The following is a 16,516-nucleotide window of genomic DNA, read 5'->3' as shown; positions in this document are numbered from 1 at the left end:
TGCTATTTTGCTTGTAAATAAGTGGGTTAAAGTTTATCCTCAAGATCCAAACACCGTGAATCGGACTGAGAACAAAGTGCACAATTTTATTTTTCAGAGGTCACCAATGCAAATTGAATCCTCGAGTAATTCAGATCATTGCTTCGAGGTCCCTGTTTTCTAGTGGTGGGTCCAGGTCGTCCACGACGTAATTTCTCGCCATCTAATCTGGAGTCTGGACATTACCATTTCTCGCCATGCACTCTGACAGGACGTAAATTCCATTTCGTTGTAACATACTGTATGTTCACATGCCAGCTGAAGTACAGTACACATCCAAATAAATCAAGTTCCGAATTAGCCGTCGGCGACGAACAAATCAGAGGAGGAATGGCTTCCGGTAGATGTCAAACATCTCCGACGAGCACAGCTGAGGCTCCTGCGTACACGGATTCAGTGTCCACAGTGAGCAAGACGTACACAATTACCAGCCCGGATCGATATGATTGGAGGCTCACCTGCACGGTGCTGGACGGGATCATCCAGCGGACGAAGGAGCCGAGCCTTCCGGGGAGGCGGCGGCTCCCCTGCCCGTCGCGGATCCTCGCCCTCATCGCGCTCAGCAGCCGCCCGTACGTCGTCCCCGGCTCCGCCTCCACCGCCTTGATGAAGCTGTCCGTCATGGCGCCGATCGAAGACGACGACGACTCGGAAAATCCCTGCACAGTATCGACCGGGAGTAATTAATGGGTGGGCATCGTCTAAACCGAGACGGAGCAGAGTTTTTTTTTCTTGGTTCGGACTTCGGAGACATACGCTGGCGTCTGCGGACTTCTGGTCGTCGCTGCAGCCGCTGATGGAGATGGCCAGGCCGCCGTTGGGGCGCTTCCGCGCGCCGCTGGGCCGGTCGTGATTCTCCCACTGCCAGTACCCCGTTCTTCAAATCAAATCCAGAGAGATCGATCATGTCTGCTTAGTCGCCGGCGCTGTGATTTTAAAAGATTTGGTTTCGGGTCGCAGCAGGGCGCGTACCTGGAGAGGCGGCAGAGGTAGGGGAGGTCGAGGATGGTGCCGCTGTGGCAGGTGTCGACGACGGCGTGCAGCTTGACGCCCCTGCCCAGCGGGCGGACGATGATCTCGTTGATCTCGTCGTCCAGGATCTTGCCGCTCCGCTCGAAGTCCGCCGGGCACAGCGCCTCGTTGTACCCGTCCACCTCGTCGCCGTTCAGGTCCAGCTTCTGCACGCCGTGCCCGGAGAAGTGGAACACCAGCGAGTCGCCGCTGCCGGAGCCCTCCACGAGCCACCGCATCGCCCGCAGCAGGTTCGCCCGAGTCGGCACCCTCGTCGGGTCCCCCTCGTTCTCTGCCGCAACCACCACAGCAACCGACGATTAATTAGTTCCCTCCTTGCAAATTGGATCCTATCCGCAAGGAACAGGATGGAACACGATCGAGGTTCTTGATGAATTCCTTGTTGCTGGTTAATTACCTGTGAGCTCCAGGATGCAGTCGCCGGGGAACCCGAACTTGCCGCAGAGGAGGCGCCGCATCTCCCTGACGTCGTTGACCGTGCCCCTGAGCTCGTGCGCGGTGCCCCTGTAGCTCACGCCGACGAGGAGCGCGCGCTTCTTGCCGCTCACGCTGGGGAAGTAGCCCGCCGGGATCTCATCGAGCCCCGCGGGGACGGCGGCGCCCCGCGGCGGCGAGGGGGCCGCGAGCGTCGTCACGCCGCGGTGGCGCTCGACGCGCGTCAGCCGGTGGCAGAACGCGCACCGGACGCTGGAGGAGCCGGGCCCGGACGGCGGCGCGGCGATGCTCATGCCGCAGTGGCCGCACCACGACGCCGCCGCCGCCGCCCTCGCGCTCGCCATGCCGACCGGCCTCGTGTTGCCCATGAGGGTGAAGATGTCGGCAGAGATATGCGCTCTGCGCGGCATCGTGCATGGTGGCCCGTGGCGCACTCGCTTGTGGCATGAGTGACAAGAGCATATGCCAACATGGTAAGCAAAGCAACAAGGCTCCTTTATTCCATGGCCCTTTGATCTGTGCTGTGGTTAACACCGAATATGATTCGTGTCAGGTGAAGATTAAACGAAATTAATTTCGAAAAAAAGATTCTATATTAACAAGGCACGTGTGAACTCGAACGAGAATCTTGAAAATGTGTTCGCACCACTAACAGGCAATTGTTTGCAAACAAGAGAGGTTTAACATAAGGGGATCGAACCACTTTCAAAATTTAGCATTGTCGTGGATATGTTATTATCAATTGCTCAAGCTAAAGAAAGGTCAAATTCCATGCATAAATTAAATACCGCATTTTTGGGTGATGGACTATCTATACTGATATACTCCCTCTGTTTCAAATTGTAAATCATTCTAATTTTCTTGGAGAGTCAAACTATTTTTATGTTTCACCAAAATTATAGAAAAGATTATAGATATTTATAGCACCAAATAGATATACCATGAAAGTATATTTAATGGAGAATCTAATGTTAGTAGTTTATTGTATAAATTTGGTCAAATCTTGAAATGTTTTAACTCTTTAAGAAAATTGGAATGACTTACAATTTGGAACGGGGGGAGTAGTTTTCATGTATGCTCTTTTTTAATTTCCCCTCTTAAAAAGAATTATTTTATGAAATATAGGCTTGAATAGGCAAAGCATATGAAGCTTCTTCTTTGTGCCACTAAGCAAATTAATGAAGATAAAATTTCACAAAACTTTGAGCTGTGGTAAAGGAAAAGCGAACACTCAATGGTGGTTGATTAGTGTTGATAATTTCAAATTTCACTAGCTTAGCTATGCTCACGTTATCCCTTTTCTCTATATATCCATAAGAAATTGAAAAGCTGCATTATTACAGGATGAATTTTTTTTGGCAGGCTAAGAAAAACACACATATAGGTTGGCTAACCAGAGTGTATTATACCAACCAAAAGACCAAGGGAATTTGGGTGTAGCGAATCTAGATATCTACTTATCTAGAATGAGTGTATTCTCAGTGAATGACTTCTTAAGCTTGTAAATGAAAGAGTTTGGAAAAATCTCTTTACAGAAGAAATACCTGAAGGAGAAAAAGATCCATAACTCAAGTGGAAGGGAAATCAGGTGACCTATGTTTTTATCAGGGCTTATGAACACCAAGAATCATCAATCCGTAAATCTTGGTAATTTCCAAGTAAATAATGGAACTCAGAACTCGTCTTAGGAAGATAAATGGCCCGGTACTTAGGAGTCAGACTCTAAAAGATCCGGCCTCTAATATTATATAATTTTAAACTAAAAATGTAAGGACTAAGTCGGATTGTAAAGGAACCACTAGGACCGCAACCACTGGCTGTACCCAACCTCTCATCGAACAATACCGACCTCGTGTTGCTCGTGAGGGTGAAGATGGTATGGCTTCTACCTTTCCTGCAGGCTGCAGTCAATTTTATTTGACGTTTCTGACAGCTTAAGCTAAGGTTCTTTGACTACGAAGAAGCCTTTTTTTCCCTGCGATAGGAAATATAATCCTTTTTTTTTTGTTTTTACCAGCAGGGAATACGGAAGTCTTATAATTGGAAAGTCGAATCCGACATGGCGACATATACCATAACATGACATGATGCGAATCCCATTCAGTTGCAATATGATCACATGCCAGAGATGCATTGGTTTGAACTTTGAACTGAAACAAGAGCAGGCTAATCGAGCTGCACACCACAATAACATTCAAATCAAGTTTGGGATCAGCAGCCGGCCTGTAAATCAGAGGAGGAATGGCTTCCGGTAGATGTCAAACATCTCCGAAGAGCACAGCTGAGGTTCCTGCATCATGTTTATGCAGTCCAGAGTGAGTGACACAGGACTGTCTGTTGAGCAACAAATAAAGCCGTGGCAGACTAGCTAGGCAGAGCAGAGGTCACCTGCACGCCGCTGGGCGGGATCATCCTGCGCACGTACGAGCCGAGCCGTCCGGGGAGCAGGGTTACCCGAACCGGTGGGAACCGGTCCGGTTTGACCGGTTACCGGTCAAACCGGTGGGAACCGGTCCGGTTTGATCGGTTACCGGTCAAACCGGACCGGCCCGGTTCCGGTTCTGACCGGTATGAAACCGGCCAATATTCAAAATTCAAATTTGAAATCAAAAAAATGAAAAATTCCTAAAAAATTCCTAAAAATACTTGAAGGTGTGAAGAATCTAATGGTGTCAAACTTTTTCAAAAATTCGCTCAATAAGTATAGTTTGGGACATTTTTAATTAAATCGAAAAAGAAAAGAAAAAAAACGGACGGCCCATTAAGGCCCATCGCAAATGGGGACCTTAATAGCGCCCACACCTGAGCTAGGGGGGTCACGGGCCACCCCAGAGTCCTCCCCACCCACCCCGAGCCCTGTCCGCAGCATCCCCTTGGCGACCGGCGTCGGAAGCCGGCAAGCCGCCTCCACCGCGCGGCCGGCCGGCCGGTAGGACCGGTAAGCCGGTCCGATTGCGGATCCGGAGCGCCGCCCCGAGAAACCGGCACGGAGGCGCGGTAAGCCGGCCTGACAGAGCGGCTAGCCGGGCAGAGGGTCCGGTAAGCCGGTCCGACGAAGGCAAAGGTATCAAATTTTTTCCCCCTAGGATTTAGGTGAATTTAGATGATTTGTTTAAGGATTTAGGTGTATGACTTAGGTATATTTAGAATGTAGGTAAGATTTAGGTAGATTTAAGATTTAGAATGTTTTTGGATTTAGGATTTTTTGCACCATGTAGTAGATTTTTTGTAGATTTGATTTAGGTGTATTAGATGATTTTTGACACTATCACTTAGGAGTTAGAATATTAGATGATATGTTTTTGTTGTCCATGTATGCAGATAGACAATGGCAGGCAGAGATGTTGTATGGGAACACGGTGAAAATCTGTATCCCGGATGGCGATGCAATTATTGTCGTACGCAGAAAGGAGGAGGTGGTGCGACTAGATTGAAACAACATTTGGCTGGGCGTGGGGCGGAGGTGGTCCATTGCAGGAATGTGCCACCTGATGTGCGGGAATTCTTTCAGCGTGAGTTGGATAGGGCAAAGAAGGCAACTGCTGACCGGGCCCGAGAGAAGTTGAGACGGGAGAAGGCTGCAGCGGAGGGAAACTATCCCGGTGATGAAGAAGATGAGGAGGCCCAGGTGCAGCGTGCCTTGGATCTATCGAGAGCGGAAGCAGAGTTTCGACGGGGGGTGGAACAGAGAGGAGGTGCATATGAGCGTGGAGGGGGTTGTGGTTCGACGAGGGGGAATGTTATGCAGAGGATGTTTCGAAGGTCCACTTCGCAGAGGGAGAGTCCTGTGGTGGAGGACTATAACTTGGCAGCTGATGGGAGAAGAGGAATGACGCAACCAAGGATTGATACAGGCTCCTGGACGCAGAAGGGTAAGAACGCAAAGGAAGCTATTGGTAAAGCTTGGTCAAAGTTTTTCCATATTGCAGGAGTTCCTGGAAGATAGGCTGACAGTCCATACTTTATCAGCGCGGTCAGGGAGACACAGAAGTGGGGTAAGTTTTCTTTCATTGCAATGATACCTATGAGCTTACATTCTTGTATCTCATGATTTTCATATGGTTGCAGGTGAAGGTATCGCATCACCCACTGGACGGGATATTGATGGCAAGTACCTTGATTTGAACGAGCAAGACTTGAAGACGAGGTACGTAAAGTTTCAAAAAGACTGGCCCTTATTTGGCGTCACGTTGATGTGTGATTCATGGACTGGTCCGACGAGGATGAGTGTCATCAACTTTTTGATATATTGCAATGGGGTCATGTGGTTCCATAAGTCTATTGGTGCGACTGGAAGAACTCAAGATGCTGCATATTTGTTCAAGGTAGTCCCTAAACATGTTTTGACATTGTGTATGTTTTGACATGATACTAAACAATCTGTCTTCCATTGCAGGAGATTCGAAAGGTGGTGGAAGAGATTGGACCGGAGAATGTCGTGCACGTAGTCACCGACAACGGCTCGAACTACAAAAAAGCATGCAAGGAACTACTAAGTGACGTGTATGACCACATAGCTTGGACACCTTGTCTAGCACACACCATCAATTTGATGTTGAAGGATATAGCTCGAAGACCTGAACATGGTGTTATAATCAAGCAGTGCAAGCGAATTTCAAATTGGTTACACAATCATGGTCAGTTGAATACAATGATGAGAACCGCAATCGGTGGTGAGTTGGTGAAGTGGAATGCCACTCGATTTGGAACCAACTACATGTTCCTAGAGAGCATCTATCGGAAACGTGATCGTTTCATGCAGTGGATGGCATCTACTGAGTTCCAACACAGCAAATGGGCGAATACCGAAGATGGTAGATTTACTCATGCAAGTTTTTCAAGTATGGAGTGGTGGGATGCAATGAAATATATCATCGACACGGTTCAACCAATATACAAGTTCCTCCGCTTCGCTGATCAGGACAAGAAGCCGAACATGTGCGAAGTCGTGATGGCCTACCAGACTATGAAACAGGAGCTGCGTTCTTTCTTTGGAACAAATGTTTCCACACTGAAAGAGTATATTGAGGTGGTGGACGAGAGGTTGGGTGACGTGTTCATAGGCACGTATGTGGGTCCAGGTAAGCACACACGAGTCATCTATTTTTAAAGTCTATTGACCCAATGATTATTTGAAGTGATTTATATTTTGCAGCTGCTGTCCTAAATCCGAGGTATGCATATACGATGGATCCAACTCAACAAATGTTTCGTGGACTCAAGGATACATTTCAGCGCATGACGGATCTCCAGAGCGCCGTCCAGGCATTGCAGGAGTTTGACGTGTTTCGGCAGAAGGTTGGCGAGTATAGCAGTGACATGGCAATGCGGATGGCGATGGACACAAAGACATCCCCATGTAAGAGTTACTCCGTATGAAATTGTTATTTTCTCTATTCGAATATATTGCTTACATACTCGGTTGCACATGCAGCGTCCTGGTGGATGATGTTCGGATCAAGTACTCCAAAGCTGCAGTACCTTGCCATGAGGCTTGTTTCACAATATTGTTCGTCCAGTGGATGCGAGCGGAACTGGAGTACTTTTGCCTTGCTGCATACAAAGATTCGCAATCGGTTGTCGCACAAGAAACTTAATAAGCTTGTCTATGTCAACTACAACCTTCGTCTCCGACTTGAGGAGGTCTCCGGCCCACAGATGCGTGAAGAAGGTGATTTCATTGACCAGCTGGCCCATCTTTCTTTCTATGATGAGAACAATCCGGTGCGGGAATGGAAGGAATATGGTAGATCTAACCGGGCTCCAGTTCTGGACGAGGACGACGATGACGGCGACATCCCTCTCCCGTCCCATATTGTCAGAGATCAAATAAACGTGTCAGATCTACGTGAGGCTACGGGGAATGATTCCATCAGCGATTGGGCACGTACAAATATAGGTGACACTCACCTAGGGAAGAGAAAGTTGCAGAAGGGGCCTAAGCAGGGTGACCCGAAGCGTCGAAAGGGCAAAGGAACAGCAAAACCAGTGAGCAGCGACACCGAGACTGATGATGGCGAAGGTAAGCGTAGTCCTCCGTATCAGGAGTCCGAGGATAGCAGCTCGGCCGATGATGGTGATGATGGTGACGGTGCTGAGCCTGATGCTGGTGGTGGTGGTGGTGGTACTGGTGCTGATGCTGCTGCTAGTGGTAGTGGTCGTGCTCGTGGTGTTCGTTTCACAGGTATATATTGCACATACAAATAGACACATATTTCTGACTATTGACTACTAATTATGAAATATGGTTGATTGCAGGGGAAACTCAGTTCACACATGCTACTCAGGACACCGACCATGGAGCACCGCAATCGCAGAGGAGAACAGGTGGACCGACGGACTATGACAGTCCACAGAACTCTTCTTCCTCCTACAGCGATTCGAGGCACTCTTTTCACTATCTCATTCCTGACATCAGCATGCAGCCACCGACGAGATGGGTGTACGAATGGGAAGACCCCCATTTTTACACTATGTTAGTTCAGGAATGGCAGACAACATCGGCGTGGACGGGCCAAACTTGGCAACAATACAAGGCTGAGCTGCTTAGAGTGCGAGGTATCGCTTTGATGTCCACCGCCGAATACCAAACCGCGTCCCAAATGGGGGTCTTCCCATTCCTACGTTGAACTTTCATTTCATGTGTATAGGTGTATGACTCCGTATTTATATGCACGCTTATTACTATTGTATTTATGCATGGTTATAATTTATTGTTTTGGTAGGGTCATTTACATTAAAATGTGCATAACTCATGTCGAAATTTCCTTTTATTTCACAACAAGGATCCATTTTCCAAGTGTCGGAAAACTACTCTAAACTACCGGTATACCGGCCAAACCGGCCGGTATACCGGTCTAACCGGTCAGTTTACCATTAAAACCCGGACCGCCGAAAACACCGATATACCGGCCAAACCGGCCGGTATACCGGACTATCCGACCGGCTTACCGTTGCGTACCAGTATAACTGCTGAATTTGAATTCAAAAAACCTTTTGCCCGGTTCCGACCGGTATCCGGCCTAACCGGACCGGTAAACCGGTACCGGAGCCCGGCGGTTAGGCCGGTCCGGTCGGGAATGGAAACCCTGCCGGGAGGCGGCAGCTCCCATGGCCGTCGCGGATCCTCGCCCTCATCGCGCTCAGCAGCCGCCCGTAGGTCGTCCCTGGTTCGGCCTCCACGGCCGCGATGAAGCTGTCCATCATGGCGCCGATCGATTCCGACTCGGGAAATCCCTGCATGGACCAAGCGGATGCGGATCGTATCCACCCCAATTCCCAACACGCATAATCAGATTCAGATCAGAGCAAGGCTGCAGCTGGACTGAACATCATACAAGATGCAAATTAAGTTTCATCGGAAGACGAAGCAGATCGAGTCTGGGGGGTTCAGGACGCACGCTGGTGTCCGCGGAGTTCTGGTCGTCTCTGCAGCTGCTGATGGAGATGGCCAGGCCTCCGTTGGGGCGCTTCCCCTTCCCACCAGGGTAGTGATTCTCCCACTGCCAGTGCTCCGTTCTTGAAACGCAGAGAGATTCTGTGGTCAGAGCTGAAGACTAAGATTGGCTCGGCTGTGCGTGTTGTGAGTACCTGGAGAGGCGGCAGAGGTAGGGGAGGTCGAGGATGGAGGTAGGGGAGGTCGAGGATGGTGCCGCTGTGGCAGGTGTCCATGACGGCGTGCAGCTTGACGCCCCTGCCCAGCGGCCGGACGACGGTCTCGTTGATCTCGTCGTCCAGGATGACGCCGCTCCGCTCGAAGTCCACGGGGCACAGCGCCTCGTTGTAGCCGTCCACCTCGTCGCCGTTCAGGTCCACCTCCTGCACGCCGTGCCCGCAGAAGAGGAACACCAGCGAGTCGCCGGGGCCGCACCCCTCCGTCAGCCACCGCATCGCCCGCAGCAGGTTCTCCCGCGTCGGCACCCTGCTCGGGTCACTCTCCTTCTCTGCCACCCACCACCACACGATTATTGCATCAACCAACTAGTATAACCTGACGCAGATTACTTCGTTCCCTTGTCAGAAAAATCTGCGACGAACAAACGACACGAGGTTTTGGTTACCGGTGAGCTCCAGGATGCAGCCGCTCGGGAACCCGAACTGGGCGACGAGGAGGCGCCGCATCTCCTTGACGTCGTTGACCGTGCCCCTGAGCTCGTGCGCGGTGCCCGTGTAGCTGACGCCGACGAGGAGCGCGCGCTTCCTTCCGCGTATCTTGGGGTAGTCCGGCGGGATCTCGCGCCGCGCGGAGAGCGTCAGCGGCGGCGAGGTTACGGCGAGCGCCACCGTCGTGGGCGTGGCGCTGTCGCCCGCACCGCGCTGTCGCTGCCTCTCAATGCGCGTCGGCCGGTGGCAGAACGCGCACCAGACGCTGGAGCCGGACCCGGACGTTGTCGGCGTGGCGAGGCCCGTGGCGCCGCAGTGGCTGCACCACGCCGCCGCTGCCGTCGACCTTGAGCTCGCCGCGCCGAGCGGCCTCGTGTTCCCCATGGGGATGAAGCTCCGATCCGCCGCTCCGGCGACCGGTGGCGTTTGCCTTCAGCACGCACGGTGTTCTGTAGACGTCGAAAGTGCGCCGTAGCTAGAGCGATAGCCAATAGTGATATATGCAGCAGCAATTTTGTTGGCCACGTGGCTAATAACGAATCTCAAAGCAAAGAAGCACAACGCCAATGTGGTGAGTAAAGCAGCGGATCCTTTTATTCCAGGAACCAAACGATCAGGGGCTACTGGCCGCTGCTTTTGGTGTGTGTGGTTACCAGAGAATATGATTGAAGAGGCACCATGATGCGTTCGGATGGCGGTAAGTCATAGGGGTGGTGCAATGACGCTGCCTAGCAAGGTTCGAATTTTAGCGGACGTCTGTTCAAATGTAGGCTCTGTTTAGATGTAGATGTTGAAGCTAGTGTATGCATCTTAGCTGATGCAGAGTTCATACATTATACTTCCCTCATCCTTCATCAAAGAAAAGAGGATGCTTGGAGGAAGAATCTTGAAAATCCGAGCTGGGCTAGGTCGGGCCGTTGGGGTCCATGGCGAATGTCAACAGTTGAGGAAATGGAAAGTTTTGTTTAGCTCTGAACCTTACTATTACTAATTGGAGGCTCATTTTGAAACCTCCAGGTGAATCCACCTAAGATCCTAGGTGGACAGTCTAAAAAAATAAAGAAGTCCTAAAAATTCTCACAAAAATCAGAAACATCCGGCCATCAATTCGACAACTCTAATCATAATAGTCATTCGATCCGTTATCCTTTTTTAATAAATTACTCACCTTTGCCATTATGAAAATAGACTAAAGTAACCCCGATCTTCATGTAAATTACTCACTTATGCCATTATAAGATAACATCAAATAACTCCTAAATTTTCACACACACACACACACACACATATAATCCAATAATAAGATAATAAAAGTTAAAATCAACCCCAAATCTGAAACAAAATTATGTTATTATAATAAAATCTTAAAGCACATCAATATAAAATTCTAAATTACTATTCCTATCATTATTAATACATTATTTATGTTATTATTTATATAAACATATATACTAACCATAATGTGTTTGTCACCATATATCATGTACAAGAGAAGTAATAAGAATACCAATTTTTATGTTATTCACGTAGCTCAAACAAAGTGTTCAATTAAACTCATATTAAACATATATGGAGGTGTGATGCAAAGTGAGAAAATTGTTACTAACTAAACCTATAACATTTATTACAATTATATAATAATAAATATGTATCTTTGCAGTACTAGATTATATTAGAATATTTAATTGATTAAAGAGAGCGTGAGATAGATAATTATTAGATATCTCTAACTAGCTCGTGCGGGAGCACGGGTTGATAGACTAGTTAGACCTAATTAAGGAAGTCACACCAAATGGCAATAAAGATCAAATCCAGTGGAAATGGACGGGGCTGATGGTTATAAATATAACTCTAACCCTGTGACGCTCACTTTCAAAGGATCAGCAGTATGGCAAGCACAAGTATGAAAACGATTGGGAACGGTCGGTAGCGGTATTACAATACGAAAAACGAAAGCGGTCGGATTGGGATTTTCCTGTATTTATGAAACTAATAAAATCAAATACGAAACTATAAAATTAACAGTAAATGATAACTTTTATGTTTTTCAAAAAATGGGAACAGTCAGGAGAAGTATCATAATACGGAATACGGTGTCGGTCGGTATGGAGATTTCCCGTCCCGGAGCCGACCGGGTAGTAACTACCGTCCGTGTGTCCTCCATTCCCCTTCACGGACACCCGCAAAGTAAATTAGCTCATCGCAATTTCCAGAGCCAAGTTGTCAACAGCTAATCACCAGCCAGCCGTGCTCTCAAAGAGCATTTTAGTTTTTTTTCCCAACACCCATATTATTTTCCATGTATCCCTTTCTCTTTATATTTTGATAGGAAACTATACATACAAAAATTAGATATAAAGATCTCTAGACACAAAGTTTGGTCAAATCTTAAAGATAGAAATTGTAGAAAATAGAAAAATTATATAAAAGGTAAGAAACAAAACTCACTATTTTTTCTGAAACAACCTTTCGGTGAAATTTCAAAAAAAATCTGGAACAAAATTTTTAGCAGAAAAAATTGCAAAACAAAACTTAAGAACAAAATTTGGGAGAAACAATTTCGGGGACAAAGATTTAGAAGCAAAAACTTAAGATCGAACTTGGAGATAAAGATTTTTAGAATAACTTTTGGAGAAAAAATATTAGAAGTAAAAATATTGGAAGCAAAACTTAATACCTAGTTTGGGAGACAAATTTCGGGAACAAACTTAGTCACCGGCTGGACTTAGGAAAGGAGGAAAAAATAAAAAAAAAGGAAAGGGAAAAGAGTTGGAGATAAATGTTTTGAGATCGATAAATTTTGGATAGAAAAGTCGTTGTGCAAAATTTTTATACAAGAAAAATTTAGGAGCCAAAAAAGTTTATGCAAAAGATTCTGAGATAGAGAAACAAAGTTCAAAGAAACAAAAAAGTTGAAGATAAAAAATTAGAACACATGAAGTTACAAAATAGAAGGTGAAACTGAAGCCGGGAAGGGCACAAACAGCAAGTGGTAGCTGTGGTCCGCAGCCCACTGGCCCCACATGCACGGGCAGCGCGTTGACTGCCCGGAGCACTCTGCCGCCCAGAGCACTCCGCGTGGTCGACCGCAAAATTAGTATCAGGCAAACATAAGTTTTTTGCATGGCTACTAATATAGAGCAAAATATTGACAGCTGATAATTTGATGAAGAGAGGATGGCAATGCAATCTGATCTGCCCATTGTGGCGAATGAGTCAGCGCTGCACTTAGTTAATTTATTGTTGTGCTCCCAAAATATATCCTACTCGCATAGTTAAAGTGTATAGTACCTCCGTTATAAAATAGAGTAACTTTTACACTTAGTAGAAGTCAAACTTTTTTAATCTCTAACCAAATTATCTTCAAAAGTAATTACTTTGAAATAGAAAAAGTTACATGTTATGACAGTTGTTTCCATTATAAATAGATAAACTAGTATCATTTGTATGTTGTTAATCTTTATGTTTTTTTAGCATATACGATAAAAGTTTAAAATATTTAACTTGAAAAAAAACTAAACCTAATTATATTCTAAGATGGAGGTAGTATTGATTAAGTTTTATAATAACCATTGTATTAAATTTAAAATTTAAGCATGTTTTGTAATATAATGCAACCCTCCTCTTATATTTATGAGGAGTCTCGAGTTACAGAGTTTGATATAAACCGTCTTTATATTGCTAATACGACTCAAGTCAAATCATAACCAGTACTATCATACAATATCTGACACATATTCTAACACGTATGATGCCTAAAAGGCCACTACTGTTCGACCATAGCACATATCAACATACGCCATGTTTAAGATGTATGTGCATTGATCAAGTTCTACAAAATTCCAGCATGCATGGTTATATATAGCCCTTAATTTCAAACCACTTGATTACACAAGAAAATCTATCACTGTTCACTAGCTAGCACAGAAACAAGAAACGAGAGACAAACGAAAACACCTACAAATTAAACTGTGCCAATCATAAATAAACTCGTTTGTAAATTGTTGCAAGCGGCCGGCCACATGTTCAACTTGAATCACAATAGGAAGGGCTTCCTGTAGATGTCGAACGTTTCCGAAGCGCACAGCTGGGGCTCCTGCACGCACGCGAGACCAATCCAGGACACAGGCAGGGGATCAGACAGCACACAGCAGGGATCAGGCATAGGCGTATAGCTAGCAATGCACGTTGACGACGGCGAAGTAGTACCTGCGCGCAGCTGAAGGTGATGACCCGGCGGAAGAAGGTGCCGATGGGACCGGGGATGCCGAACTCGCCGCCGTTGTCGCGGATGGTAGCCCTCATCGCCGTGAGCAGGCGGCCGTAGGTGGTGCCCGGCTCCGACTCCACCGCCTTGATGAAGCTGTACGTCATGGCGCCCGTCGAGGCGGAGCCCGAGAACGCCTGCAGGGTGAACTACGGATAGATCAGAGAGACGATCGGTTCAGCAGCAGGGCAACAGTGTGGCTGTGCTTATTGGCCAGCAGCAGGAAGATTGCGTCTCACTGACCGTGGTGTCTTGCGAGGTTTGGCTGTCGCCGCAGCCGCTGATCGAGATCGCGAGGCCGCCGCTGGTGCATTTCTGCTCGCTGGAGAGCCGGGTCTGCTGGTTCTCCCATTGCCAGTACCCGGTCCTGGAGAGAAGACGAGGAATTGCACGAACTCGAGCATCAGGCCGACGGGATTGTTTGGTTGGTCTGAGGGGAATGATCGTGTTCGAGTGATGTGATGCAGGGATCGGAAGACTTGTACTACCTGGAGAGGCGGCAGAGGTAGGGGAGGTCGAGGATGGTGCCGCTGTGGCAGGTGTCCACGATGGCGTGCAGCTTGACGCCCCTGCCCAGCGGGCGGACGATGGTGGCGTTGATCTCGTCGTCCAGGATGACGCCGCCGCGGGGGTCCTCGAAGTCCAGCGGGCACAGCGCCTCGTCGTACCCGTCCGCCTCGTCGCCGTTGTTGTCGAGCTTCTGCACGCCGTGCCCGGAGAAGTGGAACACCAGGGAGTCCCCCGCGGCGGCGCCGTCCACCAGCCACCGCAGCGCGAGCATCAGGTTCGCCCTCGTCGGCACCCGGTACGGGTCCCCGTCCTCCTCTGCACACCACCATTGATCAGCACGCCCGGATGAATTGAAACGCCAGCAGGGAGATCGATCATCGATCTCGATCTACGTACGTGTGAGGACGAGGATGCAGTCGGCCGGGAAGCCGAAGCGCTCGCGGAGCAGGTAGCCCATGCAGTGGGCGTCGTTGACGGCGCCCTTGAGCTCGTACCGGGTGCCGGCGTAGCTGATCCCCACGAGGAGCGCGCGCTTCTTGCAGCCGCGGGCGCGCGGGTAGCTCGCCGGCAGCTGGGCAAACGACGCCGCGGCGGAGGAGGGCGGCGGCGCCTGCGGCGACGCGAAGGCGTTGATGAGGCCCTTGATGAACCCCACGGCGGCGTGGTGCAGGCCGTGCGGGCGGCGCTCGACGCGCGTGACGGCGTGGCAGAGCGCGCACCGCACGGAGCGCGCCCCGGGGGCCACGGACAAGGACGCGCCGCAGCGGGCGCACCGCGCCGCGCGCGCCGGCGGCCGCGCGCTCGCCATTGCTAGTTTCTCCGCGCGGCGCCCCCCGGAACGGGCGACGTGTCGATCGGACGTACACGTCGGACGACGGCGGATCGGAGAACAGCTACCACTACAACGACAAGCCAGCAAGCGCGGCAGCCATGGCTCAGGTGACAAGTGCCAGGTGCCGAGTAGGGCGTAGGTAGGTCTCTCGGAGCGAGCATTGTTTTTCTAGACGGCAAGGAATTCGCGTTGGGGACCGGAGAAAGTTTTGTGCCTTGCTTTATTCGAGGAGCAATTTGCTTGGTGCTTTATTCGACGTGTGGGTAAGCCAGAATGGGATTCATATTCTGGTTTTTGGATGAGTGCCTTGAAAGTTTCTCGAAGGAAAATGCGTTTCGAGGTTCTCCGCAAAGGGTGGGGGGGGGGGATACAATTTGAAATAAAAAATGAGGGGGAAGAAGCATCCTGACGAGCTGCACAGGCAAGAAAATGGAAGAAGCTTCTTGATGAAATGGGGGAAAAAGAGGAAGAAACAGCTCGGGGAAGTTCAAAAAAGAGTGAAAAAGCAGAGGGAAGGAGACGAAGCTTCCAAAATGAAATGGGAAAAAAGAACAAAAAAAATTGGGGTGAGAGAGGCTCGAACTCTCGACCTCAGGATCACTCACTTAGCTATGAGACCTACGCGCTAGCCAACTGCGCCACCACCCCTTTTGAGGTTCTGTCTGGAGTACACCTTTATTATTCAAAATTACTTGCATAGTCGCATGCTTCCCAGAAGAAAAACAATTCGTGCGCGGATGGAAAACAACCATTTTCACTGTCCGTTACCGTAGACTTTTCACCATCCACATTCCACAGGACCCCGAGTGCTTGTTTGAGCAGTGATCGTAACAGCGTAAGTAAATGGAAGGCGTAGCAGCCATGATTAATCTAGATCGGTGGGCCTCGATTAAGGCCAGGCGCCCAGGCCGCCTGTGTCATGATGGGCCAGGCTGGGCTTGTGCGCAATCCATATATATAAGGAAAAAGTTCTTTTTGCCTCTTTGGGCTTTGGGCCGAGTCCGCTTTTTTCTCCTTTACTTTGAAACAGGCTGACCAGCCTCCTCGAACTTCCGAAACCAGTCACACGACCTCCTTGAGCGGGTTTGAGGGCGGTTTTACTATTTTTCTTTTATGTTTATTTTAACTGAATTTTTAAAAAATTATAAAGAATCATAAAATAGAAAATCTAATTTTGTTGTACTCCACATAAGTAGATATATGCAGTGAACATATTACATGATACGCGCCGGTATATCTGTTTTGTTCGCCGGCGTGCTGGGGATGTCGGTGTTTTGAGGCGACAGGCTCCCTATTAT

At 48.6% G+C, this 16,516-nt stretch overlaps 3 protein-coding genes and 1 non-coding gene across 11 annotated transcripts; all 4 read right to left on the bottom strand.

Annotated features, from left to right (window-relative positions):
- Window positions 1–62: 62 nt before the first annotated feature.
- LOC120652160 (metacaspase-1-like) lies at window positions 63–3,984 on the bottom strand. Of its 5 annotated transcripts, none has more exons than XR_005666473.1 (7): window positions 3,895–3,984; window positions 3,580–3,796; window positions 1,469–2,027; window positions 1,012–1,342; window positions 796–900; window positions 498–698; window positions 63–418 (listed from the first exon to the last, which is right to left on the bottom strand). XR_005666473.1 is itself a non-coding variant. In XM_039929896.1 (7 exons), the coding sequence occupies exons 2-7, from the start codon at window positions 3,604–3,606 to the stop codon at window positions 359–361; spliced, it is 1,296 nt and encodes a 431-aa protein (XP_039785830.1). In that variant the 5' UTR covers window positions 3,607–3,796; window positions 3,895–3,984; the 3' UTR covers window positions 63–358. The 5 variants fall into 5 exon arrangements, 4 of the variants coding, with proteins under 4 accessions (XP_039785830.1, XP_039785831.1, XP_039785828.1 ...); XM_039929896.1 differs by having other exon boundaries at window positions 783–900; XM_039929897.1 differs by having other exon boundaries at window positions 783–916; window positions 3,895–3,982.
- A 4,106-nt stretch (window positions 3,985–8,090) lies between these two features.
- On the bottom strand, window positions 8,091–13,188 carry LOC120652163 (metacaspase-1-like). Its single transcript, XM_039929903.1, has 4 exons — window positions 9,567–13,188; window positions 9,097–9,449; window positions 8,907–9,024; window positions 8,091–8,742 (listed from the first exon to the last, which is right to left on the bottom strand). The coding sequence occupies exons 1-4, from the start codon at window positions 9,991–9,993 to the stop codon at window positions 8,441–8,443; spliced, it is 1,200 nt and encodes a 399-aa protein (XP_039785837.1). The 5' UTR covers window positions 9,994–13,188; the 3' UTR covers window positions 8,091–8,440.
- A 119-nt stretch (window positions 13,189–13,307) lies between these two features.
- LOC120652162 (metacaspase-1-like) lies at window positions 13,308–15,416 on the bottom strand. Of its 4 annotated transcripts, none has more exons than XM_039929901.1 (5): window positions 14,783–15,412; window positions 14,365–14,701; window positions 14,120–14,243; window positions 13,819–14,025; window positions 13,308–13,705 (listed from the first exon to the last, which is right to left on the bottom strand). In XM_039929901.1, exons 1-5 carry the CDS (start codon window positions 15,192–15,194, stop codon window positions 13,646–13,648), a joined length of 1,140 nt encoding a protein of 379 aa, XP_039785835.1. In that variant the 5' UTR covers window positions 15,195–15,412; the 3' UTR covers window positions 13,308–13,645. The 4 variants fall into 4 exon arrangements, with proteins under 4 accessions (XP_039785835.1, XP_039785836.1, XP_039785833.1 ...); XM_039929902.1 differs by having other exon boundaries at window positions 13,819–14,013; window positions 14,783–15,409; XM_039929899.1 differs by having other exon boundaries at window positions 13,308–14,025; window positions 14,783–15,416.
- Window positions 15,417–15,780: 364 nt separating this feature from the next.
- TRNAM-CAU lies at window positions 15,781–15,866 on the bottom strand. The gene is given in 2 exon segments: window positions 15,781–15,816; window positions 15,829–15,866. It is a non-coding gene; the product is annotated as a tRNA-Met (tRNA).
- Window positions 15,867–16,516: the final 650 nt, after the last annotated feature.

Source organism: Panicum virgatum, chromosome 9K (genome assembly GCF_016808335.1).
Source record: "Panicum virgatum strain AP13 chromosome 9K, P.virgatum_v5, whole genome shotgun sequence".
Taxonomy (NCBI): Eukaryota; Viridiplantae; Streptophyta; class Magnoliopsida; order Poales; family Poaceae; genus Panicum; species Panicum virgatum.
Note: the sequence above shows the minus strand (reverse complement) of the source record. Positions and strands in the feature narration are given on the sequence as shown.